Source organism: Rhamphochromis longiceps, linkage group LG22 (assembly GCF_057381845.1).
Source record: "Rhamphochromis longiceps isolate RC_006_pf linkage group LG22, R_longiceps_female_GT1.1, whole genome shotgun sequence".
Lineage (NCBI taxonomy): Eukaryota > Metazoa > Chordata > Actinopteri > Cichliformes > Cichlidae > Rhamphochromis > Rhamphochromis longiceps.
The window spans coordinates 16,917,698-16,945,260 of record NC_140577.1 but is presented as its reverse complement, the minus strand read 5'-3'; the positions used below and the strand labels follow the sequence as shown (position 1 = coordinate 16,945,260).

At 41.5% G+C, this 27,563-nt stretch overlaps 3 protein-coding genes across 5 annotated transcripts in view; 2 read left to right on the top strand and 1 right to left on the bottom strand.

Moving 5' to 3' along the window:
• The window catches only part of pag1 (phosphoprotein membrane anchor with glycosphingolipid microdomains 1), a 59,470-nt gene extending 42,678 nt beyond the window's left edge, over positions 1-16,792 (bottom strand). For 2 of the 3 annotated variants that reach the window (XM_085395908.1, XM_085395910.1), the window contains exon 1: positions 16,566-16,792. The gene's annotated coding sequence lies outside the window, so the exon portion shown is untranslated. Of the gene's footprint in view, positions 1-15,234; positions 15,303-16,565 lie in introns of those variants that run through there. The other variant, XM_085395909.1, reaches the window with a different exon arrangement.
• A 2,273-nt stretch (positions 16,793-19,065) lies between these two features.
• Positions 19,066-23,107, top strand: mrpl53 (mitochondrial ribosomal protein L53). The gene is made up of 3 exons (XM_085396807.1): positions 19,066-19,203; positions 21,434-21,546; positions 22,916-23,107. The coding sequence occupies exons 1-3, from the start codon at positions 19,109-19,111 to the stop codon at positions 23,032-23,034; spliced, it is 327 nt and encodes a 108-aa protein (XP_085252933.1). The 5' UTR covers positions 19,066-19,108; the 3' UTR covers positions 23,035-23,107.
• A 1,982-nt stretch (positions 23,108-25,089) lies between these two features.
• fabp4a (fatty acid binding protein 4a) lies at positions 25,090-26,452 on the top strand. Its single transcript, XM_085395955.1, has 4 exons — positions 25,090-25,259; positions 25,412-25,587; positions 25,692-25,793; positions 26,165-26,452. Exons 1-4 carry the CDS (start codon positions 25,187-25,189, stop codon positions 26,216-26,218), a joined length of 405 nt encoding a protein of 134 aa, XP_085252081.1. The 5' UTR covers positions 25,090-25,186; the 3' UTR covers positions 26,219-26,452.
• Positions 26,453-27,563: the final 1,111 nt, after the last annotated feature.

Genomic DNA, 27,563 nt, shown 5'->3' with positions numbered 1-27,563 from the left:
ACAGGTCTAGAGAGAAGTCAATGACTCCCTGGCAACACCTGGTTGCTAGGGGAAAATGAATCTTCCCCAACCAGTTTGCAAGTGATTAATGAAGGTTACTGTCAGTTACGGTAAAGAGGTATGTGGTGCTGCACTGATAACCTCCCTGTGATTGCATTGGTTGCAAGCAGACTGCTGCAGTCACTTATTGCTAGAATGGAAGATGCAAACACTGAAAACTAGCTAAGTGGCTGCGGAACTTGAAGTTTTGAATGCAAATTGGAAACATTAAACGTTCATCTTCAAAGTAAAAGCTGTGCCTTTTGTAACATTGTTGTAGTTGCTGAGTTTTTGCTGACAAGCCTCCATCTTACACACAAATTAAGGGGAACTGCAGCACTGTGGAGGTGGTAAATCATAAGGAGGTTTTTTGGGTGCAGTGCCTTCTTTGTGATCAGTATCACCCAGCGTTAGCCTGCAACCTCCAGCAACCACTCTCCAACTGGTTGGGGAATACAAATTTTCCTTAGCAACCACAGGTTCCCAAGAGGTTGCCAACGGTTCTCTAAGCCTGTGTGACTGAAACCTAAAGTAAAATCCTGAATAAATAAGCGGAGAAACACAACAAATGCAGAAGCATCCACATCCATAAATTGTAATATCTTACATAAAAAATAAAATGCTGTTACTCATTTCACTAATTTGTGCTTTCCTTGTGTCCCCTGCCCTTAGTATGCTCTGTTAAAGGATGTCTAAATTGCTAAAATGCATCTGGAGCACAGAATACAGCAAGCCTGTATTACTACACAGAGTTTTTACGTTCAGCTCATAAAAGAGGCGTGGCACACAGCTGGGACATCCGAACTGATTGGAGGACTGCTCTTTGAACAACTATTAGCGTTTTTAAGGTAGTCAAACTTTCTGCTCTTCACGACACGTGTGTGTCACACTAATTAAATGGTAAATGGTTTGTATTTGTATAGCGCTTTTACTAGTCCCTAAGGACCCCAAAGCACTTTACACAACCAGTCATCCACCCATTCACATACTGGTGATGGCAAGCTACGTTGTAGCCACAGCCACCCTGGGGCGCACTGACATCATCATCTGCCTTGACTCTTCTATCCACAGGTTTCTGCCGGACACTGGCGCCACCAGGCCCTCTGAGGCAACGGGTGAAGTGTCTTGCCCAAGGACACAACGACCGAGACTGTCCAAGCCGGGGCTCGAACCGGCAACCTTCCGATTACAAGGCGAACTCCCAACTCTTGAGCCACGATCGCCCCATAATTAAGTGTGACCCTGAGTACAAAACATAAAAAATGTCTTAAACACTTTTACACCTGAGATCATAAATCGATGTCGCTGTGTCAAACTACACAACTACAAAACAAGTCTGTCTCATCATCTGTCTCGACTCTTCTATCCACAGGTTTCTGTCTTACTCTAGGGTCTCTCGTGAGTCAAGGAAAGGAATTGAGAAAGTGCAATTTGGGAAATGAGAAAAGGTTCAGATGGCAGGAGAAAAAGGTCAAAGTAAGTTCAATGCGGGGGCACAAATGGAGAGTTTCAGTCACCAGAGCTTTCCAGATGGCTTCAACGGAAGTAAAGATTGGTCTCAGAAAGACATCGTGGTCAACGGCACACAGTAAATGACCGTGATTCTTGTGCACTATTACAGGTCGGCATCAGATGTGATCACACTGTCAGCAGTAACAACAACAACTTCAACAACTAGACAAAGAGGGTCATTTTTATTGCACATTACAAAGACGACTGCACATTTGAGAGCTCAGTAGGGGAAACACCATAAATACTGATATGGAAAAAAAGGTGATATGATCAGATAAGTTGTACTTTATGGTATTCACAACAAATGGGTGAATGGAAGTGTGGTGTACACCCAAAAATTAGGACAGGCCTGAATGCTTGACCTTTACATCTGGTGGCTTTGATACCCTGTAGGCGCATTTAGCTGGTTTGTTTCATATCACTGCAAACTATGCTGAGCTGTGCCGAGTGCTCACCTTTAAACTCGGTTAAACCTTTCTATCCTTGCTGGACTGGTTTCTTCCAGCATAACAATCATGCACAGTCATCTTCACTAGATATCAACCGAACTGAACCTGAGGGAGGTTTTGAATCCAAGGTGTTAGACAGCACTTTAGCACCTTACGAGGAAATGTTCATTGAAATAATGGTATTTTATCCCTCCAGAGACTTGCAGAACCAACGAAAAGACACAAGCAGACTACACAAAAGTAAGGTAAGGTTGATGACTAAAAGGATAGGATAGTATAAACCAAAGGATGTAACGTTGTACAAAAAGGAATATCGATCACATAAAGAGACCTGTCTCTGACCCAGAGTCGGCACGCCCCCCTTTTTCAGCAGAAAAGGAATTTTCCCAAGTGAAGAGAAGTGACAGGTTTCGTATCTGTACCAGCGCTGTGCTAGTCTGGTGTGGGGAAGAGAGACAAATTACCCATCGACCGGTCGAACTCTGCATAGTGACCAAATAATAATGAGATGGTAGATACAAGCAGTGAAAATGAGCTTCTTCTGCAGGGTAGCTGGACTCACCCTTAACAACAGATTGAGAAGTTTTATCAAGCCAAAGTGAGTAGACCAGCAGCTCCTTCACACTAAAAGGAGCCAGTTGATGTGGTTCAGGCATCTACATAAGCCTAGAAGGCCTCAAAGCAGACCCAGGAAACACTGGAGACACTAAAACTCTCAGGAACGCTGTGGTATTCCTGGATTTCTCTGCCTAGACTGCTGTCCTGACAACCTGGATGGACGGACATGGATGGATGGATGGATGGATGGATGGATGGAGGGATTGAACTCCTATTATATTCCAGTCTGATCAAAAGTTGAGGTTCAACTGGGTCATGTACAGTTCTGGTACTTGCTTTGTTCTGTCTACCAGTTTTTCACCACCAGCTCCTCTGTACACTGACTAAATCTCTACAAGCTATAAAAGGTTGGAGCCTCACTTCAGGATTAGGAAAATTTTCCAGAAGGACAACGTCAGACTGAAAACATTTTCATCAGTGTGCTAGAAATTTCTAAGAATTGTTATGTCTAGCAAATCTGTCTCGTTTGGCCCATCTGAGAGTTGCCACTGGCTCTTATCCCCAGCTATAGTCTTTCATTCCTAAATTCCTCTGGATCAGCGAACACTCTTGAATTCATTTCTGAATGAGTCATACGCAAAGCTCCACCTAAATTGCACCCTCTAATAAATTTCCACTGTTATCCCAAAGGGAGTCTTCATGTTTGAATTCCCTCCTTTGTTTAAGAGTGGTTGTAGGTTTCGTTTTTTCTTACAGGAACGGTGTCCCCTGGAGAATTGTTGTTCTGTTTTAGAAATTACTTCTCATTCCACAGCTTCATCCCGTACTCTGTCAAGTTGAAAGAAGACTGTGGAAAGCACTTTCCTTTACGTCTCTACCCAGGTTTCATCTTTTTCGCCTCTTTGCCGTCCTCTCCGCGCCCATTTTCCTCTTCAGTACTTGCAACTCTTTTCATCTTCACCCCTCCTGTCTAATCCTCCCTTTTCTTAAACTTTCCTATCCTCCCATCATTTCCTCTCTTTTTTTTCTCCTCTCCTCAGTCCCTCAGTATCTGTATAGCTAAGGGGCCTGGCTCAAGTTCAAAACCTTTTTCATGTTGCTCTTTAGCGCAGCTCAGCAGAGCACCCTGCTGTGGTGGGTCTCCTTGCCTTTTTTCAAGCTCACATCCCACATCTATTACTCTCTTTGCCTCTCACTGGCACTCAGATCACTTCCTTTACCAGGAGCTAGAAGGTACACTGCCTTCATCTTCCCCTCCTTCTTTTTCCTGCTCTTGTCAAAACTTCTACTTCCACTGTCTGAAGAAAAAGTGCTGCTTCTGCAACGCAGCCCAAGCGTTTAAGCTTTGCTGGGATTTTTTTTAAGTGCTACTCCCTAGGCCAAGCATGCTGTCTTTGCAATGTCACTGATCTATAGAAGAAAAAAAAATTGCACAAGTAAATGATCAGCAAACTGTCAACTGTCAAGTTGTTGCACATGACCACTGATTTTGGTTTTATACTCAGCTTCATGTCTTGTGATTGAAATACACAGTTTGCTTAAAAGTTTTCAAGATAACAACGATTTGGGTCGAGGTTACCTTAGAACTATTAACAACTGAAGGACTTATTATTCAAATTATTGAAAACATTTCCAGTGCAAACAGCTGATTCGCACAACCAAAATAACACTTCAACATCAAACAGGTTTCCTATTCTTCTATAAAATCCTAACGATGTTTAACCCAATCACACAAAATCTTCCAATAAAAAGACAAAAATTAATTTTGATAAAGCGTTGTGATGATGGTTGATGATATCAGTGATAGATGACAGCCAAAGTGATGGGCGAAAGCTCTCCCATGGAGGCTATTTTTAGCTCTTTTTTTTACTAATGCATTCAAATAATATCATTACTATGAGGTTCATGATGAATTGAATCTGCGTCGCTATAGTTTCATGTTGCACCGCGCCATGCAACTGATGCTTGCAACACAGACATGTCCAGGCATGCACGGGCAGATACCTTCTGCGAGCTTTTAGGTGTAGCGTGTGGCGCATCATCATCATCATCATTATCAAAAATCACACCTTCTCAGAATGTTGTGCAGGTCATGTCTTTACACACCACTTTGCATTTAAACATTATTTTTTATTGATCTCTGGCTCTCTTCCACAGTGTTTTGTCCTGTTTCTACCAGAGGTTTCTTCCTGTTAAAAGCAAGTTTTTCCTTCCCACTGTCGCTAAGTCCTTGCTCATAGGGGATCGTCAGATTGTTGGGGTTATCTTTGTATTATTGCAATGTCATTACCGTGCATTATAAAGCACATTGAGGTGATTTAGCGGTACACAAATAAAACTTGAATTACAGTAAGTTACTAATCAGAAAGTTGTTGGTTCAAACCCTGGCTGCACCAGTCTGCACGAAAGATACTAAATCCAATACACTTATTAGAAAATGAATGGGTGTTAATATTAGATAGAAAGCGCCTAAGAGTAGAAGTAAAGTGCTTGCATGTGAATAAGTGAATGAAGTGTATTGTATAAATTGCTTTGACTGCTCAAGTTGAGTAGAAAACCGCTTTATATGAACCACAGCGCTGAGTTATGAAAATAAACCAGGATTAAGTGATGGTAATAGAATCAGTAGCAGGAAAGAACTCACAGACTTGTGATGGCACTCACATCTGAGACATTTTGTAATAATAAAAAAAAAAAACATATCAAAAGTTACTTTTTCTTAACAAGTACCATAGAATTAAACTACCAACCGAGTGGACCTGCTGAATCCTGTAACTTCTCCTCAGAGAATCTAAGACAAACATCAGGGACCAACTGTCCAGGAACTGAAAGGCCCCTCAGTTTACTGCGACAATCAGCTCTTTGTCCCTCCACTTGGCTCCAACATCTTTCCTCCAGTTCTATTTACTCATTCATTCAGCACTAATTCTCTGTCTGTGTCACTCTGTCTCTCTGCATCTTTCTCTTCTTTCTTCTTTCCTTTATGTCTTATCATTGCCATTGTCTCATCCTGGACACAGAAGCATATTTGCCAGGAGCCAGCAGAGGCAAACAGGGAGCCTATTCAAAGAGCTCATCACGGACACGAGAAGGGTTAGAGAAGGAGGAGGAGGATGGAGTGGAAAAAGCAGAAGGAGACAGAGAGTAAATTCCCTGGATGTCTTGATATCAATAAGCAATTTCTTCAAGAGAAAACATTGGAGGGAAAAATAACTAATGGCTTTAATTGCATCCTTTTCAGACCTTCTAGCAATTCTCACGTTGCACACTGTTGCACTCAATCCAAACCACACAAACAATATTTGCCTTGCTCTTTATCATCCCCCCACATACACACACCCCACGCTCTCTGAGGACATAATGCCCTGAAGTCCATTAACAAATACAGTCCCTGCTGACAGACAGTCATTTGCAATCAGTCTGAAAGAGAAAAATGCATAGTTGCTCATATCCTCTGTAGCAGATGATAGCCTCAAACAATTACACACTCTGAGCCAAGACAGAAGTCAGAACTGATCACTTCCTTTATTGCTTATTGCTACTGCTTGGGCGGTGAGCGAAACGCAGTGATCAAACAGACATTGTCTCACAAATATTGGCTGTTTCTCTGATGAACGAAAGATCAATAAGATTGCAAGACGTGCCCTCTAATCGCTGTTGTTTTATGCTCGTCATTTGATCCCTGATCTAATGTGTTTTACATGCCACAGAATTTCTGTCACAGACATAAATGGCTGAAGTTAGCTGCAGTTTCAATATTCAGCCTGCTTGTAAATGAAGCATTTTCACACGTGCATTTGAAAAGAGGAAAAAGTGATTTATTTGAAATCCAACTCGCCGTGCTGACTCTCAAAGGAACAGAAAGCAGCTTTTTAGCTGAGTTGGCAACAAGTCAACAAAAGAGGAATGGAAGACAGACAGTTACGACAGATGGGTGGATGGTACAGCTTTTTAAATAAACCGTGTGAACCTACTGTTAGCAACAAAGTAAACAGACACTAAACAAGGGAACACATTTGCTAAGTGTTTGGCAACAAACATGTTGAGGTTTTAGGGCTTTTTTTTTGTGCCTCATAATAAAAAGTTTAGTTTTAGTTTAAAAGAGAACAAATTGGACAGTTGATGAGCACCGGCTGCCTGGAGTCAATCTTCTAGCCCAGTGGATTAACTTTCCTCTAACTGTGAGGCTGTTCCATTGATTCAAGTATTCAGGTTGTGAAATATCAAAATTCAGTGTGTGGTGTTACAGATTTCTGGAAGGATCTAGACCCTCAAAGCTGAACCAATTCACAGACAGTTGATGTGGGACATCGAGTAGGAAGGCAGGTGTGTGTGTTTGACGGGGTTTTCTGAGATTTTGTTGGAAGGATTTTTTTTAATTTAATAAAATAAAACAAAATATGAAATGTAGTCACCCTTCAAGATCTCCATCACCACTGGTTGACTTGAATTGTGGAGCGGAGACTGGCCCTTATTCAAAAAGCAAGTACACAATAGAAATAATAGAAATCTCACATCATGTTAAGATTGTAATAAAATATAATTCTTCTTTTTTGCACAAGAATAACACCACATAAAACCATAAAAGTGGAACTAAATACAGCCCAACTCATGCAATCATCCATTTAATACATTGTGAACTTGAGTCTGCCCCCCAGCTCCCACCCCTTCGAGTCTTTTCCCTCCACACTCAGCTATGTCTCCATCCAATCAACCCCCCAAAAATTCCACTCAAGAATTATTATTTCGCCCTGGAGAGCTCCACACTTCACTTCATTTCCCACATTTCTCCCTTTTCCTTTCTTGCTTATCTGTCCGGCACCTTTCTGTGCCCCATTACCACGCTGATGAGCACAAAACCGTTGGAGAGGTTTGACCATGAAATATCAGCCTGGAGCATAGCAGAGCACGTACCCACACCTTGTTTGTCTGCGGCTTATATTAATAACGCTGGTACGCGACGAGATAACAAGGGCATTTCCTATTATGAGCCTGCTTGGGAAAAGGGAAGAGGGAGGTACGCTTTAATTGTAAGCAGAACAGACCGTCAATGTAAGTGTGTGTGCGTGTGCGAGCGTGAAGCCAAGAAAGAAAAATAAGTCGTCAAAGGGAGGCAAAAGGGATAGACGATAAATACAGAGGAATTTAAAGCAGGCAAACTGAAGAAAAATAGGATTGAGTGAGATATGGAGAAGAGGAAGAAGAGTGGTATGCAAAAAAAAAAAAGATGACGACGGAGAAAGAAGAAAAAAAAGTAGACTGGAGAAAAGATGGAAAAAGTAGTGCACATAGCCAAAGAAACAAAGAGAAGGGATGTGAGCAGGGGAACGGCAGACAGACAGAGAAGAATAAGAAAGCGTAAAAATGGCCCGAAGGCTTTGCTGATGGATGAAAACCAATCCACTGCCCATCCCATCCGTCACCTGACTGCACATAAATGAAGCAAACAACCACCCTGTGGAGCACAAAACCTCATCACAACATCACCTGCATGTGTGCACCTTGTAGCTTTACTTGTGAACACACTGGGAGACATCAGAGAACCAGCAGATAATCATCTCTTTGTGGTTTATCTTTTCATTTAATCTCCAATAAGCTTCATTCAGCTCCAGCTGTAAAGTAGCTGTGAACAGATATTTTAGCTCTCCACGAAAACCTGACGTTGAACAATGGACCACACAAACCAGCAGCTAGCATGGTTTTAGGCCAATGCAGGGGGAGTGCCACGTTATCCAGTTGTACTCCATTTGTGGTAAGAAAATGACAAATGATGAATAAGAAAATGACAAATATTTCAGTATGTTTAACGCTTGCACCTGTCTTGTAAGTGCAGTGAAGCTAAAGTAGCTAATAAAGCACTTAGCATGGGTTTGAATCCCACCTGTGGTCCTTGTTTTTCTCCGTTTTCCTGTCTGTCTCCACGATCGCTATCAAATTAAGGCAACACGGCAAAAACAAGAGCACTCAGCACTGCAGGTCTGTCTGAAGACCAAGGGCTTTACTAAAACTTTGGATTTTGATGGTGTTTTTATAACCACATATTACAATGTTAGCCTGCTATGGTGTCCCTGTAACCTCATAGGGCTTCATATTACAAAAACAGTGTCTTGTACAGCCCTCTCCGTGCCCTTTCATATGATATATTACTCGATATAGTTTCTTCATATTTTGTTTTTCAAGGTCATCTTTGACCTTGGGCGCTAACGATCAAGGTCAAGGTAAAATGCTTAGTCAACTTAAGTACTCCCCCCAGGTATAGTATACTGTTGTAAAGTTTGAAGATGGTCTGTGAAAAAAATATTGTGGGTAATATGAAGTTTTTACTGATTTCCACATTTGGTGTGAACTTACCCTTGACTCAAATTTCACACAAATTAAATCAGCTCGAGTTGTTTCGTGTTTCTTCCTTAACAACGGCAGAAACAAAGCAGAAAATTACTTTGCAAAATATAACGATTTTGTTCTCACAAAGGCAAAAAGGAAAAAGGCTGTACAGAATATAGATAAGACTCTGTATGTGCGTGTAGGAGTGTGCATGCAGGCCTTTGTATACAAGTCATGTACGTGTGTGTGTGTGTGTGCGCCCTCCCTGGAGTGCCTCAGCCAGCGGAGCGTGAGATGAGGCGGCTCCCTTCGAGCGACATTATAGCGTCCCAGCCCTGCAGTGTGTGACTGTGTGCGTACACGTCTACACCCGCCGCATCAGCAGCTCTTTACACCAAGTAGGTACACGCACTGCGTTCACTCACCCATCTCTGCTGTCCGTCACCTCCTCTCACCTCAGCCCTTCACACTCAGCATGCTGGTAATCATTTGTTGCCACTTGTTTACAGTTCACGCATACATAACACTCGAAGGTGTTACGAGTTGGAGTGGTGATCAAAAACACAGCCGCACTTCCCCACAGATCCCGCTGCTGTTATTACTTAAAGGACGCTGCCGCCCGTCCCCTGCCCGTCGCTTGCATCGCTCCGTGAGGTTGAAAAATGCACGAGGCCTCAAAAGATGGAAACATGGCATCTACTCATACTGGAATAAAACTGCAGGAGAGGAGTTCTTCAGTTTTAAAGTTGTGACACCAACCTGACCAACTCAAGGTCTGCCTGCTGTGGATTTTTTATGAGGTAGCAAGGCTGTCATGGAGACAGATTTGTAGGCATACAAAACTTTATTTGGTTTTAAAGGTGAACAAACCAGGAGATTATTTGAAACTCTGATCGAACGTCCACTGTTCTAATTGTACGTTTTTAGGCTGGAGTTAAATTGGAAGACCTCTCTTCAATACATCTGAACCTGTCACAAAACACAGCACACACACACACACACACCAACCACAGAGAACCAGTCTTGTCAAATTCACACTCTAACAACAGGGGGCGAATGCATAACAATGCGCTACCCACAATTCTTGAGAAGTGGGACTCTGATTTCCCATTAGACTTTCCTCTTAGGCAATCTCAATTAATTGCATCCACAGTGTTTACTTGCCATTAACACACAACACTCTCTGTCTTCTGTAGCCCAGAGGTGAGTTAGGTTTAGTGGGTTGTTTTTTAAAGCCTTTTCATTTTCGCACTACAGGAAAGAGACTTGGTGCACAACACAAACACAGAGCAGCAGAATAGTCTAGCGCAAGCTGAAGCGCCCTGTTATCTTTGAGAAAATTGCTGAGGGCCAGTGTGATTTGATAGCAGCATGTGTTTCTTTGCGCATGAAAGAGATAAATAGTATGTGTCTAAGTGGAAACCGGTGCATTGTCAAGTGTGTGTGAAACATAGGAGGGAGTATATCTAAATTCTGCATGTGTACCCGTGTACTGTAAACGGGTTCATACATGTGTGTGCACTTGAACACATTCATGTTCTGTATGTCTGTTGTGAGTCGAGAGTGAGTGTTCCCGCTGTGATTTGGCTGCTTAGAGTGAGTATCTCTGGGCATGATCAGGCTGGATTCCAAATACTGTATGTCAGGACAAACAAGTCTAGCTCCAGCAATGAGTGACATACTAGGTTGCAAACACACACATACACACACACACACCTACGTTTGGTATGCTTACCTAATGAGCTCAGAGGCTACGTATCTCCAAATATTTTGCTTCTTTCTAGAACTCACTTTCACAGAAACATACAAGGTGATGGAAGAAATGCAACAAGTTTTCTAAGCCACGCCACTATATTCTATTCTGCAGTCACAGTTAATACAGATGAGGCTGGCAAACATCTACCAGCTAGTCTTAATGGGTGATAAATTGGTCCAAATCTGCAGGTTTTTCTAACCCCAGGTGATGGCGCTCATCATGGTTCAACATTTTAGATTACCAGAACATTCGGTGCTTTCCCTGCTTTAAATGTCTCGCTACAAGCATTTCCTGGTCTTACTGAGATGTGAAACAAGACTTTTAAATTTTAACACCTGTCTGCTTTCTTTAGGTACGTGGTTTGGTGGTGAGAATTTCTGAGCAACACCTGCTAAACATCCATAGACTGTCTTGGAAACTGTGTACTTGTGTTTCTTTATAACAAAAAATATGCTCAGCAAGTCCCCCTGACATTGTAGGAAACAAATTCAATTCTTGCAAGGGTCAGCAGTGTTTAGGAGACGTAGAGGAGCATGAGTGATAACCAGACTCACGCACCGTAGATCAATATCCTCTTTTTATTATTAGAATTGCTCTCTCGTTTTTTATTCACCTCATCTGTCAAAGTCTCCGTCTAATAGGTTTTTTTCCCTCCAGTTTCTCGATTCTGTCTTCATTCTCTGTCCGGATCTGTCCCATTTCTCACCATGAGCCTCCTAATCTTTACAAGGAGTGGACCCGATACATTTTCAGCGACTAATTTGACCAGGGTGAACAACCACAACGGCAATGGTCTTTTCTCCATGAACACCTCTCTTCATTTGAGAAATGACAGGCCTCACATAGTCAAATTACAGATTAAGGTGTGAGATGCGTGCAGCACTGAATCAAAGGCACACAGTTCCAGAAAAGGTGGAATGGAAACCTAATTATATCAGATCTGCCCACCAAGCTCCGGACATGGGCGTGTACTTGACAGTTTTTGCTAGTACGTTCTCAGGCCACAGCGGCTTCCCTCAACCAGAATGTGTTGACCACATGAGCGGCTCTTGTGTGCGTTTCCTCTTCCTCAAAGAAAAACTCAAGAAAAATTTCTAAAAAGCCACACCTTCTGTAGCTGTAGCTAACTTTTGGCTGAGAAATGGATGAAAAAAAACCCCAAAACAACCAACCTGCGACATGGCAAGTTCTGTTTTTCTATTCGTGTGAAAATATTCACATGTTGAACATGTGGAGTTCAAATAAAAGCCACTTCTGTGATGTTGTGATGTCTACACAGCTGACCGTCAAAGGTTTTACAAACAAAATTCAACAAATACTTGCAATAGCTCAATAAAACTACGGATAACTGTTGAAATTATTAGCTAATAGTGTGTAATAGTGTTTGTTTTGGTTGTTATGTGACTTAACAGAGATCTATGAGTCATTCAAACATAAAAAGGCACCTAAGTCAAGGAATAAAGCAGTGTTGTGTCTACATAAGATAAGATAAGATAAGATAAGATAAGATAAGATAAGATAAGATAAGATAAGATAAGATAAGATAAGATAAGATAAGATAAGATAAGATAAGATAAGATAAGATAAGATAAGATAACCTTTATTAGTCCCACACGTGGGAAATTTGTTTTGTCACAGCAGGAGTGGACAGTGCAAAAGTTATGAGGCAAAAATTAGAATACAATAAGAATAAATACAGTACACAACTGTACAGAATAGAATAAAATAAAATACTATATACAGTAGAATAAAATAAATATACAATAAGATAAAAATAGAATACAAATACAAATACTATATACAACTGAGTAAAAATACAACGATGACAGAAAGGATTATTGCACTTAGAGACAATAAGAGACAAGAAATAACCAATTTAAAAATTTAACTTAAAGCATTTTATTACTAATAGTGCATTCAAAAATATCATTTGTTCTATTTCCTTTATTTGAATCTGCAAAAATGCCAGTGATAACACAATTTGACTTGAAATAAAATACTATTTTTGCACTAAGAAGGTGATTCCCAAAGCTCAAATTTGGTATTTCTCAGCATGGTGTGCACTGTATCCTTAAAAAAAATCTGAGGGCATTGGACAAATAGAGGATAAAAGAAGTGCTGGGCCTAAAAATCTTTCAACAGCTGATGAAAAGTATCTGAAAGTTATGTCCATAAGAAAAAGAAAGAGAAAACCCCAGAAAAACTGTGACACTGGACCTGAAAAATACATTTGTACTTCCATCTACTGATCACTGAAACGTCATCAGAAGTGGTCTCAGTGGAAGGGTGGCTGACAGAAGCCATTCTGAAGGAAAGAAAACCGGGAGACAAGGCTGAGGTATCCCAAATTACAAAAGAGCTGGGCTGAAAATCAGTGATAATTTTCTTATGGAGTGATGAATCCAGATTTTACTATTTTGGTACAATATGTATGTACAGCTATCTGTAGAACACAGTGAAGGCTCGTTCATGGTTTAGGGTTGCATTTCAGCTACTGGTTTTGGAAAGTTTCTCAAAATTGATGAAATGATAAATATAGAAAAGTACCATCAGTTTTTGATCCACCGAGGAATAAAAATTCGAAAATCAACGTCATGGATTGGCCTCCCCAAAACCCGGATTCAACAATGCTGCAGCAGTGTGGGATTTGAATGTCCTTCAAGGAGACTGGACACTCCTGAAGACTATTTCAAGAAATTACAAGAATGCTTGTCTAGGAGAGTTCAGGCTGCGTTGAAGAATAAAGGCGGTCATACGAAATGTTGACTTTCAAGCTCGTTAGAACCGTAGATTCTCTGCCATGTATTTCAATGTATGTTTGCTTATGTTTCTGCTGCACCTTTTTTTCATTTTCCTCGCAAAAAAAAAAGAGAAATGAGATGTTGCCCAAGTACCGCAAACTCATGTAGCAACCTAAATTATTAATAAATATGGGTAAGATGTGTAATAAAATACAGCTAGCGGTTTATCTGTTGGGTAACAACTGAAGTTGCGAGTAAAGATTAGCCAAAGATGATGGATAAACAGTTAGAGAACAGTGTCAAGCAAAAATTATAAATAAAATAAATTACAAATTATTTAGCTAAAAGTATGACTAGCAGTTAAATTATTAGCTAACAGTGGATTAGCAGTTCTAGCTAACTGTAAGAATGCATTTTTTAGCTACATGTAGTGGTTAAACAGGTTCAGCCGGACAGTAATAGCTAATAGATACAGAAGTAGCTGAAAGCACTGGATTGAAAAGTATGTTAATATTAAACCACAGCTGACAGAGTTGTTTGAAACAAATTTCCGAAGTCCCTCTGACATGGCTGTGAGGGTGGGCAGCTAAAAAGTGGACACAGCTGTTCTAATCTTTCACGTTGCTTTTATCTCCTGCAGACCAGTACAGCAGAAACTGCGTGGAGAGGGACAATAATTACATTTAGCTCTTCCATTTCTCCGTTCCAGATCAATGATGGAAAGAAATGCTCTTTGCAACAACATCACATAATAGCATTTTCCATTTTCATAAGAGCAGAAACTACTCAATTCAAAGCAAGCTTGACATTAAACAAAAACACTCGCACACAGCAACACGCACTTCCTCCAGACTCAAGCCTGCATATTTTTTCCCCTCAGGGCAAATGCAGGGTAATTGTAAAATCTGAGGTGCACATCCAAACGCTCCACTGTTTGCCTACCAATGATGGGGCTGATGTCCTTGCTTGTTAAAGCCTAACTGACTGTGAAATGTGTGTAGTCTGCTAAACGACATCTTGACAGCCTATGATGAAACAATAGTCGCGCAGCAATCAGACAGAGAGTGATTATGCTTTATCCTTTCAGCAGGAGGACCTTCAGGCCCGGGGCAGCAGCAGCATCACTGGGCTCTCTATCAGACCATACACATTATGGCCAGTTTTAATGAGCGCCGACCCGCCTGCAGCTGCTCAGCCTCCACCCCTCTAGAATACAGAACCATTTTCTGATGCAAATGACTTTCTACAAAGTCATTTTACTAACATGTGTTACAACTTGAAGTCACAGTTTTACCGTGCATTTATTTCTATTTCCTGGAAGCACCTGCTTAACAGGTATCATTTATAAGCCTGTATCCAAACCACTAGACTAACTTGTGAGCTAGGAGGTGACAAAGCACAGTGTAGTTGACTATTGCGATGTTGCTGAGCCAACCAGTAAGAAAAAGAAGCAATAAAAGGTTCAAAATTGCTTAAAAATGACAAAGAACTTGTGTGGAAACCTGTTGGATTCTTGCGTTATAGAGTAAAAGCACCAGGCCGAAAAATTTCCAAACCTTGCAACTCTTTCGGGAACACTCACTCATTTCCCTTCTTCCATACAACAGCTGCACATACCCAGCCCCTCATCTCCATTCAAATTCCAGCATTAGCAGCAAGGCTATGAATACTCTAGAGTTAAAAGTGTCACAAAGCATTCAGCTTGCCCTCCCATTCGCCCAACACAGTTGCTTTTACAGTGACAGAGATTTAATCATACGCAGACATCCCGCTCTGACCCGTCTGACATGTGCATGTTATAAGCTGCAAACGCCCGCCAGCTACTTTCTATAAACATAATATTACATGATCGTACCTCATCAGGCTGAGCATTTCAACGTTTTTAAAGCATCGTTCCCAATCCTCTGATTTCCATAAAGGCTTAAAGGCCTGAATGGCAGTCATTGTTGCTGTATGGAAAACAAATAAACAAATTAAGGATCAGTTTTGTCACAGAGGTGGGAATTCATCCATAGGGCTCTTATCAAGTGATGTCACAGGAAAGAGGAAAAGGAGGACAAAAAAACCAAAAACACAAAAAAACAAATTTGTTAATGTTTAGCACGTGACAGGCGGAACTCAGAGAGAAGCTGAAACAAAGCACAAACTGTGTTTGCTGAAGTGAAGTGAATGTCAACTTCTGTGAAAAGCCAGACCGCTGCAGGGTGAATGGTCTGCCAACATATCGTATTCAACTGAGCACAGACGGAGGGAGGATGGGGGTGTTTTTTTGGGTGGCATTTGGCTCTGTTTGCCTGTGTGAGTGTGTGTGCCAACGTGTGCAGGAGAGGGGGAGACTTGGGGGGCAAATCTGGGAGAAGTGACAGAGAGTGAAAAGGGGGGTGTTTATTTATCCGGCAGGTGAGCTGAGGGAAAATTCGTATTCACGATTAGGGGGAGGGAAAGCTGTCTGAGGTTCATCTGCAACTTGCTGTATATGCATGTGCATGCAGTAGGGCATGCATGGCTGCTTGGAGCTATGAAGAGGGAGGAAAGACGGCCCATACTTGTTAGTGTCAATGAGGAGGAGCGGTGGGGGGGATCCACAGAGCTCAACATCCACGCACATGACCATATCCGTGTGTATGGTAAAGTTAATATGCATCTTTAAAAAAACAGATAATGATCTCGTGATCCTTAAAAGAATCACCAGGAATTTCCTAAAAACATCATAAGCTATGAGCTCGTGCAAAACTTAAGCAATAGATGTTATGCGGGAGGTTGCATCCTTTAAAGCGCATGCACTGTTTTTCATTTTAAAGCTCGATGTACTGCAGCAGCCCTAAACCGTACACAAAGTGTGCAGGGGAAAAAACGAGATTTAAGACACAGACAGCTCGCCACTCTTGGAAATCAGCAGGAAAGACGAAACGCTCAGCGGAGGGCAACAAGTCCTTGTCTCAGCGTGACTGTCACCGCTTCTTAAATTTGGTTTCACTGCGAACACCGAGGCTGCCTCTCTGCCTGCCGCAGTGACAACTCTCAGTACACTCAGCCTGTGCGTGAAGTTTCCCAATGCAGCCGTCCACACACAGACAGTCACTCACAAAGAGAGGCATAACACTGGATATACCGACTACATATTAAAAAAACAACAACAACGAATAAAAACACAACTTCTACACACAGATGTGAAGATGCACTCACCGGAGCTGAGAAGACAGTCTAAAAAACCCAGCATTCAGCGGCCGCTCTGAATAGAAAAGTGCGCCTGGCTTTTCCCGCTGAGCTCTTAACCTCTGTCCACGCCGTCCACGCGCTGCATGAAGCCGGTGTGAGAGTGATCGGTGTCCGCACACGGAGCGATGCGGCTCGTCCTTCAGCCTGCGCGCATTTCAGGACGCTCACTTCGGTCTGCTTCGCCGTTCCAGCCAGCCAGGACGCTGCTGTGAGGAGGAGGCGGCGGAGGAGGAGTGCCAGAGAGCTGCCCCCGCAGGGCTTCACGGGAAATGTAGTCGGCCATTCCTATGAGTGGCCTTGACCGTCTCCCAGTAGCTTGCGAAGATGTGCAGCAGAGTCACTTCTTCTGCAGGGCACTGAACCCTGTTCATTTAATTCAAATATAAGCTTTAAGAGGGATTATGGGATGTGTAGTCAATTTGGATCCTTTACCTGGCTGCTATGTGGACATTTTTGAGTGTTCAGAAGTGAAGTAACTGTGTGTGAGGTTTATTAAATCTCTCGCACGGTGAAGAAAACCCACAAATTAGGTATCATTTATTTTTTACGATGCCTAAAACATTATAACTAATTACCATAATTAGTTCAATCCAGACCATTACATGCAATGCACTGAACAGTGTAACAGTTCCAGGCTGTAGTGCAATACTCTCTCATACTTGTAGCTTTGTACTTTGCACAGTTTGCTGGAAGGAACTCAGCAGGAATCGTTTTTTGTTATTTACTGATTTATGAGTTTTTGTGCTTAATTTATATTTAATAGGTTTACAGAGAGGCATTGAAACAGGGAGCACTCACTAATGAGTAAGAGCACTCAGTGTGTTTGATTTCTTTCCATTTTGTCAGCAGTACGATGATTCTGTGTTACAGATACGCCCTTGTGATTCCTCTCAGTGGTGGGGCCCTTTGCCACAATCCTCCACCTTTCCTCAGAAGTGAATTCATCTCTATTACCCATCAGCCATTCATTTGGAGGCTGTTACAGTCACTTCTGATTCATTCTTTCATACTACAGCCTCTTTGGTTTACACTCATACCTAACTTGGGTGTCATTCTCAAGGAGGAAACAACAATTCAAAACAGGGTTTTGGCACCAGAGCATGAATTTCTTTCGACATGTTGCAGAAACAGCAATGATGGAGCCTTGTGGCAAAGAAGAACATGGCAGCTCATGTTAAACACCACAGCTTCCCAGGGGGACCATCTCATAAGTTCATATTGTGTTTAGGCTGAGGCCTTCATAGATGAACTCCAACATCAAGACAATACCCTTTTCTTTCTGAGGTCAACATCCCCTGGAGCATTTATTGTTTCTGACCGCCCTCTCCCCAACTTTCTTACAGTAAGCCTCCGACAAATACTTATTGTGTGTGAGTGTGTGCATGGGTGCGCGCGTGTGTGGTGGGAGGTGTATAGGAAATGCTTCGGCCTCTCGGTAGCCTTAATGTTTAAATTTAGAGCCCTCGTGCCTCTGCTGACTGTCACAGGCTGGGTCAGGCTGTCGCTCACAGGAAAGAGACTTGAGGCGTGTTAGAGCTGGGATAAACAGCACACACTCTGGCGTACTGATCTGAGAACAACACATTTGTTCTGCTCAGGCCCTGACACCAGGGGTGTCTATAAATAACCGGCTGCAGCGAGCAGAGGTCAAGAAAGGCCTTGATAAAGTTTAGATGAGGTAATTAGTATGTGCAAGGTTTCTTCTTCTTCTTCTTTTTTAAGTCACAGGAAAACAAACTGTTCAATGAGAGGAATGTATCTGATCCCCAAAAATATTTTTAAGTATCACTCTTGAGAAGTATTAAAGGGGTCACGCCCAAAATGTGCCAAAAAAAAAAAGTGTTAGATTGTCTATTTGAACAGTAGCACCTCCTTTATTGAATTATTTCCTCACAGACCCCCTTCTCCAACGTCCTGATGATTGCACGCCTGAAGGTGCCCCAGTCACTTTTCCTCTGAATTTGTCACTTTGATTGGGGATGTTGGTGTTTACATAACAGTCACTTTTTTGTATAAAAGCCGTGTCGCAACTTGTGTTGTTATCAGTGAACTGCTTCCACTGGTGAAGCTATCACTGGGAGTACTACAGCAATATTACACCAATAATTTACTCTGTCAAGTCACAGGAAACGCTGATATTAAACAGACAGTGCCTAACTAAGTAGACAATGCATAACTTCACAAGTTAATGCATAATATCCTAGAGGGGAAAACATTTGTTGGTGTGTCCCTGCTTTGCTTATAAATGATCTTATGAATGATTTTTTGATCTGTAGCAGAAGACTGCAAAGATAGGAAAACACCTGCTTTAATAACTATGAAGCTAAAAAAAATCATGATCACCTCCCATTCTTTATAAAGTAACAGCTCCATGTCGTGTTGAATAATAATTACCTTTGTATGGACCTGTTAGTGAGGCAGCTACTGGAATCCTTAATCCTGTGGCGCCCTCTCGTGGCCCATGTGAGAAACCCCATTCTGGCGAGGTTAGAGGTCATTAAATCGAAAACATGGCGGCTCCCAGCAAAGCGACCGTGGTATTGAAGGCTGTGAAGAAAATAACCGTTCAGTTTTGTCCGTTCGAGTCCAATGTCCGGTCCACACGGTAAGAAAGGCGCGTTTGACGCTGCTGTTGTGTCGGAGAGCCGTTCAGTGTGCCTGAAAGGCGGGTAACGGTCGTAATTTGACAATAAGGCTGTTGGCGACAGCCAGCAGCCGCCAACCGCAACGTCATTTCATGTTTTATGTAGCGTATAGCTCGTTGATGCTTGTCGGAATAGACTGTGGTTATGCTGGCTTTCATGCTTAGTAAAGACACCCTTAAAACATTCAACATTTGGTTAATGTTAGTTGAAGAAACCCTCCGTAAATTCATAGCAACACTATATGACATGCTGCACGAAGTCTCGTCTAAACTCTTTTAATGGAAGGTTTAAAAGTAAGTTTTGCTTGAAGTAATCTCAGCACTTACGTTTGTTTTGTTATCTAGATTGCACATGACATTATACGGTCATTATACACCGGCCACTTTATTATTGGGTAGTGATTTTCCACGTTTCCGTGTGTTTTTATGTTTCTCTGTGTTTATACTGTGCAAATGTCACTGCAGAAATTGAGAAATTCAGAGCATGCAATGTTTTCCCAACCTGCTGTGTGAATATTAGCCTCAGTTTCCTGTTGTTAGCTAACTTGAATCCCAGAGCGGTCTTCTGCTCCCAAAGTCCCACCGACTTCAAGCTTTGACACACTGTGTTCAGACATGCTCTTCTGCATCTGCATGGTGGTAATGAGTGGTTGTTTCATTTACTCTTGACTACCTGTTAGCTTGAAGCAGTGTTACCATTCTATTCTGATCTATGACCTCAAAAAGGCATTTTAACCCAGATGACTGCGGCTGGATATTTTCTCCCAGAGATGGTTGTGCGGGAAATTCCCAGCAGATCAGCAGTTTGCGAAGTACTCAGACCAGCTTGTCTGGCACCAATAACCATGCCATGCTCAAAGTCACTCGGTTGATGCTTGGTTTGAACTTCATCAGGCCGTCTTGACCACTTGTCTACACACCCAGTTTAGATACTTGTGTTAACAAGCATTTGAAGAGGTGTAACTATTAAAGGGGCCTTAGAGTGTACATTACTGCCTAAATCAACGGTTCACAAATATTTTGAGAAAATACACAAAATGTCAAAGCTAAAGGGAAATCTATATTACTGATGTTTAAACACTATTTTAATGTGTAGATTTCAAGCCTATTTCGTCTAACTTCAAAGCAGATTGCCGGTTTGGTGTCAACTTTACTTTGAATCTGTAGAGTAACTAGTGATTACTGCTGTAAAATCAGTGCAATGGAGCTAAGTGTGTCATACTCGATGTCCCCACTGTGGAAATACTCACATCTACTACAGCATCTCGAGGGTTGTTCAGTCTGACGTCACTAGCCGTGTCTGGGTCTAAACTGCAGGTCCATAATTCAAACGATCACTGTGGCATTACTGAGAGTTGAAAAACTGTCTAAAGTCTTTCATCTTTAATAAAATGATCAGCGTTCTGCTCTACCAGGTGTAACAATTGAGTTTAACACCCAGGCATCCATGAAAACGGAATTTATGACATTTAACGGAGTTAGAAGTTAGCAGGGAGTTAGCTCGCTAGCTTCTATCTAAATATAATATAGCATGTCCTGACTGCGGGGTTTTGGAAACAAATTAAAACGTACAGCTCTGCTATCACTTCCAGCATAAATGAAGACAGAAAACTAAACAGCAGTGACGTTTGTAGGGTTACTGAAGTTGGGCTAGCTGGTATATAATGATGTGCTACGTGACCGCTAGCGACACAGCTATGTTATCATAATATAAACAAGCTAACTGTTTTTCCACTCGATAAAAGTTACCGTGAGTGTTCTCGGTGGTCAGGAACAAATGTAATCGCATGGCAGGATGCTGTAAAAGGACCAAACTTCAGCCAGGAGAACAACTGAGATAATCCATCCACAATACGAGGTTAGTCATTCATATACTGCAGCATGGGCTGGGCTGCAGTTACATCCTAAGGTTTTAAAAACTGAGCTTAAATAAATGATTAGCGGTAATAAAAGCCAAGGGAGGTCAACAGTGATCACTGACTGTTTTAGGAGCTTTTTGAGATCAAATAAGAGAAAATACAAAACATTAAACATGTTAACAACACAAAAGCCATATTAAACGCAGACTACTTTAGACCCGGAAGTAGGATTCGTCGCGTCATCACTGAACAACCGGATAAGAAATGTACTTAGTCACTTTAATGCGTTATAAGGTAAATCTAAAAAAGCTTTTCTTTTTCCTGTCCCACAGGGAGTTTCTGACCTTAGTGGGTTCAGAGAAGGCCAGAGCTACCAACATGAACTGTGAGGTGATACCAGTGGTGAAACATGACAAGTCTGAGCCCGTAGTGGATATCACTTATGGTAAGTATGACGTGAGCACATTAGAATGAGTGGGGGAGGCAGAGTTTGGTCCATGAGTTGTTTTTTTTTCTCTAGTTTTATCTTAGTACTCCACCACAGTGGATTTTAAATTAAACAATCAAGATGTCACTCGAGGGGTTTAACAAAATGATTGCATTAACTCTGTAGAAATTACAGGTATTTTTATACACAGTCCACTATTTTCACTTGTTGAAGAGGAATAAAATGTGATTTATGTAGTTTTATAGGTGGGGAGGCCTGCTAACTTGTTATTTCACGAGAACTTAAGGAGATCAATCTGGAGACGGTTGTTGAGCTGTCAGTATGAGGTCCAGTTACATGCTCATATCATTACAATTCAAGACTTCATGGGAGTGTTCTCATGGGTGGAGTTATTTTGGATGAGATCGTTGCCGTCGTTCCCTCAGCTGTCTGAAGTGATGTGTAGTTTCATAACTGGCTCGTCTAGCACTTATGAAATGTTAATAATGCCTACAAAAGTAGCTGTCTGACTTTTGTAACCTGCTGCTAAGACAGAATATGTCATTTTATACAGGTGTGTTCATTTTCCGTCAAGAACTTGTATTTGTGCATAAAGTCTTTCTCAATGTGGGGTTAAGGTGGTGTCCAATTCATACTGTCTCCACCACTCTCTCACAGTTTGAGCCTGGTGGCTCCATCTTATGCATCTTCCCTGTCAGGGAAGATTTTTTTTCATAGAAAAATTTGGCCATTCAGTTTTTTCAGAGATGTCAGCTGATCTCGGTTTGTGGTCAGAAATTGTTGCCTAACGTCAACCTGACCAGCTGAAGTAATCCCTGATCATAACGCCGCCCGCACAGAGTTTTACACTAGGCATCACTTCATCCATCTGTCTTCTTACCCTGATGCATCCATCACTCTGGAGCACCAAATCATAACTACAATCACCTCCAGGCACAACAATGATAAGGCAACTAAGACGTTCACTTTAACCTTTGACTCAAGACAGTCGTAACCTGTTTTAATTTTCTCTTTTTCTGGTTATGTTTTTAAAAAGCCCATTCCAGATATGTCACGGGAGCCAAAGATGATAAAAAAAAAATCTAAAAACTCAAAAATAGGATAAAGTCCTGGAAATGGTGCATATGTGCAGTTCATACACTCAGAAACATATGACCCAGTCTTGGAATTTCATACAATTAGCATCACTCACGCAGTGAGTCAGGCTTTTACAAAGCTGGAGATGTCTGCCACAGGTCAGCAGAGCCGCAGCGTGTCTTACTCGACTTTTGTGCAGAGTGAACTTTTGAACATTTCCTTTCTGTACTCCTTAAGCATGTTGTTCTTATGAGTCATCTCATTGTGTTTTTGTCCTCCTTTTCCGCAGTAGACGGAGAGAAGCTGCTGATGAAGGGAGCAAATTTGACCAGCAGTGAGATGCTGAGTGCTTTTCAATCCCGCTGCGTCGCCAAGGACCCGCAGGCAAAAGTTGGAGAGAAGAAATAATCATGAGCTTGGCAGATGTGTATTTATCTGTGAATATTGTTGAACATGTACAGTAAAACTATTCCATTTCATACACATGGTGTTGACTGGCTTTAATCTAAAATGTTGTGTTGGTTAAATATTTAATAGTCAAATTCTTTTGTGCCCTTTTAACTAAACAGTAAAAAATAAAGAGAACTGTATCGTTTTTGTCACTTGGCCAAATAGTTTCTCTCAGCTGGGTTATTTCCCAACAACATTCGCCGGATCAATTAAAATGCTTTAACTGCTAAAAAAAAAAAAGGTGCTGCGATCAGTACGGGGTCACGGTGTGTCCTTGCATAATGTGTCATTTTCCTGATAAAGGAGACCATTCCAGTGTTTGAGAGAGCGTCATGCAAGCTCCAACCTTTGACACAGCAAAGCTGTAATTTGGCACAGAGTTTTACATCCAGCCCATCTGAAAAGGAGAAAAAAGCCTTTCACCCAGTCACAGATAAGTGAAATCCCACCCTCTCACATAGTCAACCTCTGTCCCGTTACCATCTGTGACTTAATGTTTTATTAATGGATCATTATTGCATCCACACACTTATTTTTTGGCAGGTTTCCTGAAAAGAACTGTAACATAAATGACTTCAAATGACTTTTCTTTAACTGACAAGCAAAATGATGGTAGGAGACCAAATTTATTGTGACTGTGTGCAACTGTGTCGATCTCGTTGCCTTTGAAATTGTTGCTTCGAAGATGAGGACCGGGTCTCCGACCTCGCGGCGTCCCTTGCTGTCTAGTTGTTTCAAGACAGGCTGCCTCCGACCAGGAAACCTATGCAGTTGCCTGGTAATCAGTAAGCAGAGGTGCAGCATGATCAGGGACCAGCTGGTTGCTGCAACTACCTTAAATAGGTCACTGGGTGTGAAAAAACTGCAAAAACCAGTCAGTCACTGATTTTTTCTAATCACATTCAAGCCTGTAGTTGAAATTACACATTACAGTTTTGCCAGTCTTTAACAAGACAAGGATCCAAAGTGAATTTAACTGAAGTAAAGGTCATCACAATATCAACAGAGCCCCTGTTTGTATTTCCTCAAAATGAAATCAGTCAGCAAACTAATAATAAACTCAATTTGACTTAATGTTCACCTACAAAGGCCTAATAATAATAATACTATTGTGCTGGAGCCTTTCTCAGCTGTCACAGGGCAAGAAGGATGTGATGGATTTGAACTCAGGACCTTCTTTTTTTCCAACTATTTATTTATAAGTGACTTATGTATGTATGTATGTATATATATGTATATATTGTACTATTCTTAGTTAGCGTATTGTCTGTCTTGTCTTAATGTTGGTTTAAAATGGAGCACTGTAACAAAAAATAATTTCCCCCAGGGATCAATAAAGTATTCTGATTCTGATTCTTGCGTTGAGAGCACAGTGTTAACCACCATGCTACTGTTATTTGTACCATGACAGTATCATGGTAAAAGTGTTGTTCCAGCAGATCCCAGGAACAACATCTTAGATCTCAGTCCAGAAGAGCGCAGTCCTAGGAACAGCAAAGATACTGCACAGGACCCTCAAACTCCGAGGCCTCTGGTAGACGACCTGAGCTTGAAGGATACTGCCTGCAGGGGGGAAAGGGGGATTAAGCCTAAAACTAGGAGGGCAATTTTTCACCTGTTAAGAGGAATGGCTTCATATCAGCAGATCACTACAGAATGACGGCTCATAACCAAGCTGAAAACAAATATGTCATTTTTGGCCTGTTTGGCCCGCCATATAAAGTGACATCTCTGGAACCAGAGAAACACTTGATATTAAACTGTAACAAAGAAAAATGTTGTTTATTCTGTATAAAATTACCGTGTTTGAAGATTAATTTTTGATAAATACACATGTAGCTTAGAATATAAAACTATTGCCACGACTATGTCACGGATTAAAATAAATAAATAAGTGGGTGAAAAGGGAAAAACTCACAAGAGGAGGGATTTCAACAATTCGTTATATGACGTTGCAGGCTGTGATTGGCTCCTATCGCGTTGCTGAAAAAAAGGACTGTCCCTTTAAAACGGCCACACTCTGCTCCCACACTGGAAGAGTGCTGAACCCAGAGTCGCTGCACACTTTGTTGTTGAGGATCAAGAGGAAAAAATTTTCAAGGATTGCAAAATGGTCGAGAAATTTGTTGGAACATGGAAGATGATTTCCAGCGACAATTTTGACGACTACATGAAAGCAATCGGTAAGAACGTCTGTGGTTGGAGCTAAATTTAGGGGGGGGAAACATTTTAATCTTAATTGTAATTAATTTTATTGTCTCAAGTTTTCACAATAGTTTTTTTTTAACGTTTTAATTAAAAAGCGTCTCTACATCTGACACCTCGCGCTCTGCAGGTGTGGGATTTGCAACCCGGCAGGTGGGCAACCGGACCAAGCCCAATTTAATAGTGACGATGGACGACGAAGGGACTATATGCCTGAAGTCTCAGAGCACCTTCAAAACCACCGAAATCAAGTTCAAACTCAACGAACCTTTTGATGAGACGACCGCAGACGACAGAAAGACCAGGGTTAGAAAGACAGAACAAGCATTTACACAGCCTGACTTTTAGATGATTGATCATTGATTTAATCTGTGCTGGACGTGACCACTTGTCTGTTTTGTGCCCTGCAGACCGTGGTGACTCTGGAGAACGGCAAACTTGTGCAGAAACAGAGCTGGGATGGCAAAGAAACGAATATCGAGAGAGAGATCACAGATGGGAAATTGATAGCGGTGTGACTTTTTTTTTTTTTTTTTTAAAATCCTCAAACTATCTGTTTAGAAGTTCTGCGTAAAGTTATTTTACTTCCCCTGTTCTATATGTTATATAGTAGATTTAGTATGTTAATGTGTGTTAAAATGTACTGTTTATACTCAATGATCCTGTTAGGATGATAAGAAAAAAGGTATTTGTCTTAAAGTGAGGAGTTTTACAGGAAATAAAAACATCACAACATACCTGAGGAAGATTTATATAATTAAAATTTTTTAATAAATAAGTCTGGCAGTGACTTCTTATATGATTGTATGCTCTGCTTGATGTTTGCCAGAGTTGATGCACATGCAGATTTCTTCTAATCACCTGACGTCTCCTTTCCACACAGAAATGCATCATGGGAGACGTGATCGCAGTGAGGACATACGTAAAGGAGGCATGATGGAGGGAGTTTTTCTCTTCTTTTTTCAATTTTCAGCCCACTTGTTGGATGCACTGCTGGATGACAGGCTCAGTTCAATGAGCGCAATACCAAACTAAAGTACCGGCGTACTCTGCTTTTCTTATTCGCTGTGTTGATAAAAATCACTCTTCCGTGCCTGTGTTCTCCAACATGATGCATTTGGTTTCATTTGGACTTGTTGTGGTGATTTGAATAAAAATGAATGAAGAAAAACTGTCGTGTGTGTGTGCCTCTGAGTTTGTCAAATGTTGGTCAGCAAGTGAGTTCGCCTTGTGCGTTTTGGATAATATCTTGATTTAATTGTGACCTACTTGAAAGCATTCATCCACTGGGCCGTGCTGAGGAATGTCTTAATAATTTTTTTTTTTTTTTTTTTTAAAGTGCTCTAATGGGAACATGCCTCCTAATCTGGCAGTCTGACTTTAATGGGATCCCATTCATGGTGATTACAGCAGTTATTCTACATGCAGTGGCTTCTTAAATCTGCGTCGCTTTATGTAGTTCTTTGTTCTTCTTAAGTTCTGAAGAGAAAAACAAAGATTTGAACATACCACCCCCACTTAAAGTTCAATCAGGAAGCAATCCTGCCTTTCTCATGATGTATAATGTGTGTTGGCAGGGACTCTTTGAGGCATGTGAACTCATTTTTAGAAGTATTGAGAGGTCCGTTGGGAACTAAAGCCCCTTTTCCGTTTTGGGAGGTTGAACATTGCACATGTACTGGCAGCTGTACATGAACATGGAAAACACAAAACATTACGGGTCTTCCCAACAGGCGCTCCCACCCTTTGGCCACTTGTCAAGTTTTTGTATGTTGGGGAGATTGTTCGAGAGCCGACCGCCACTTTCCCATGACAGGAAAGGGAGACGATAGAACTGATTGGCTCTAATGGTCAAAACAGCTGAACCAGGTGGAACTGCAGCCCAGTGCTCTCGTTCCCTTCAGCCTGGACAATAGAACTGACAGCAGCCAAGGACGTACAGTGTCTGAACTTCTGGGAGACTGCCAAGAGAAGGGTAGTATCACAGTGGACAGCTAGCAAAGGTCAAGTGGAGTTGTGTTGGTGTGTTAAGAGCTTTTTTTAAACATTGTTTTCCTTTTTTAAAAAGAGGAAAGCATAAATCTACCAGAGCAACTGCAAAACAGCATCCAGCACGAGTCTGAATGAATTGTCTGAGGTTCAAATTTACACTTAACTTGTTTTCAGTACAGAAAAAAAAGAAACTCTTCATCAAACAGCTTACATTGTATTGACATCAGGTTTCCTCTTAAGCCCCTTGGATCACTGTACAAGTCTTTTTGTTTGTGTTTTTGGACATTTGA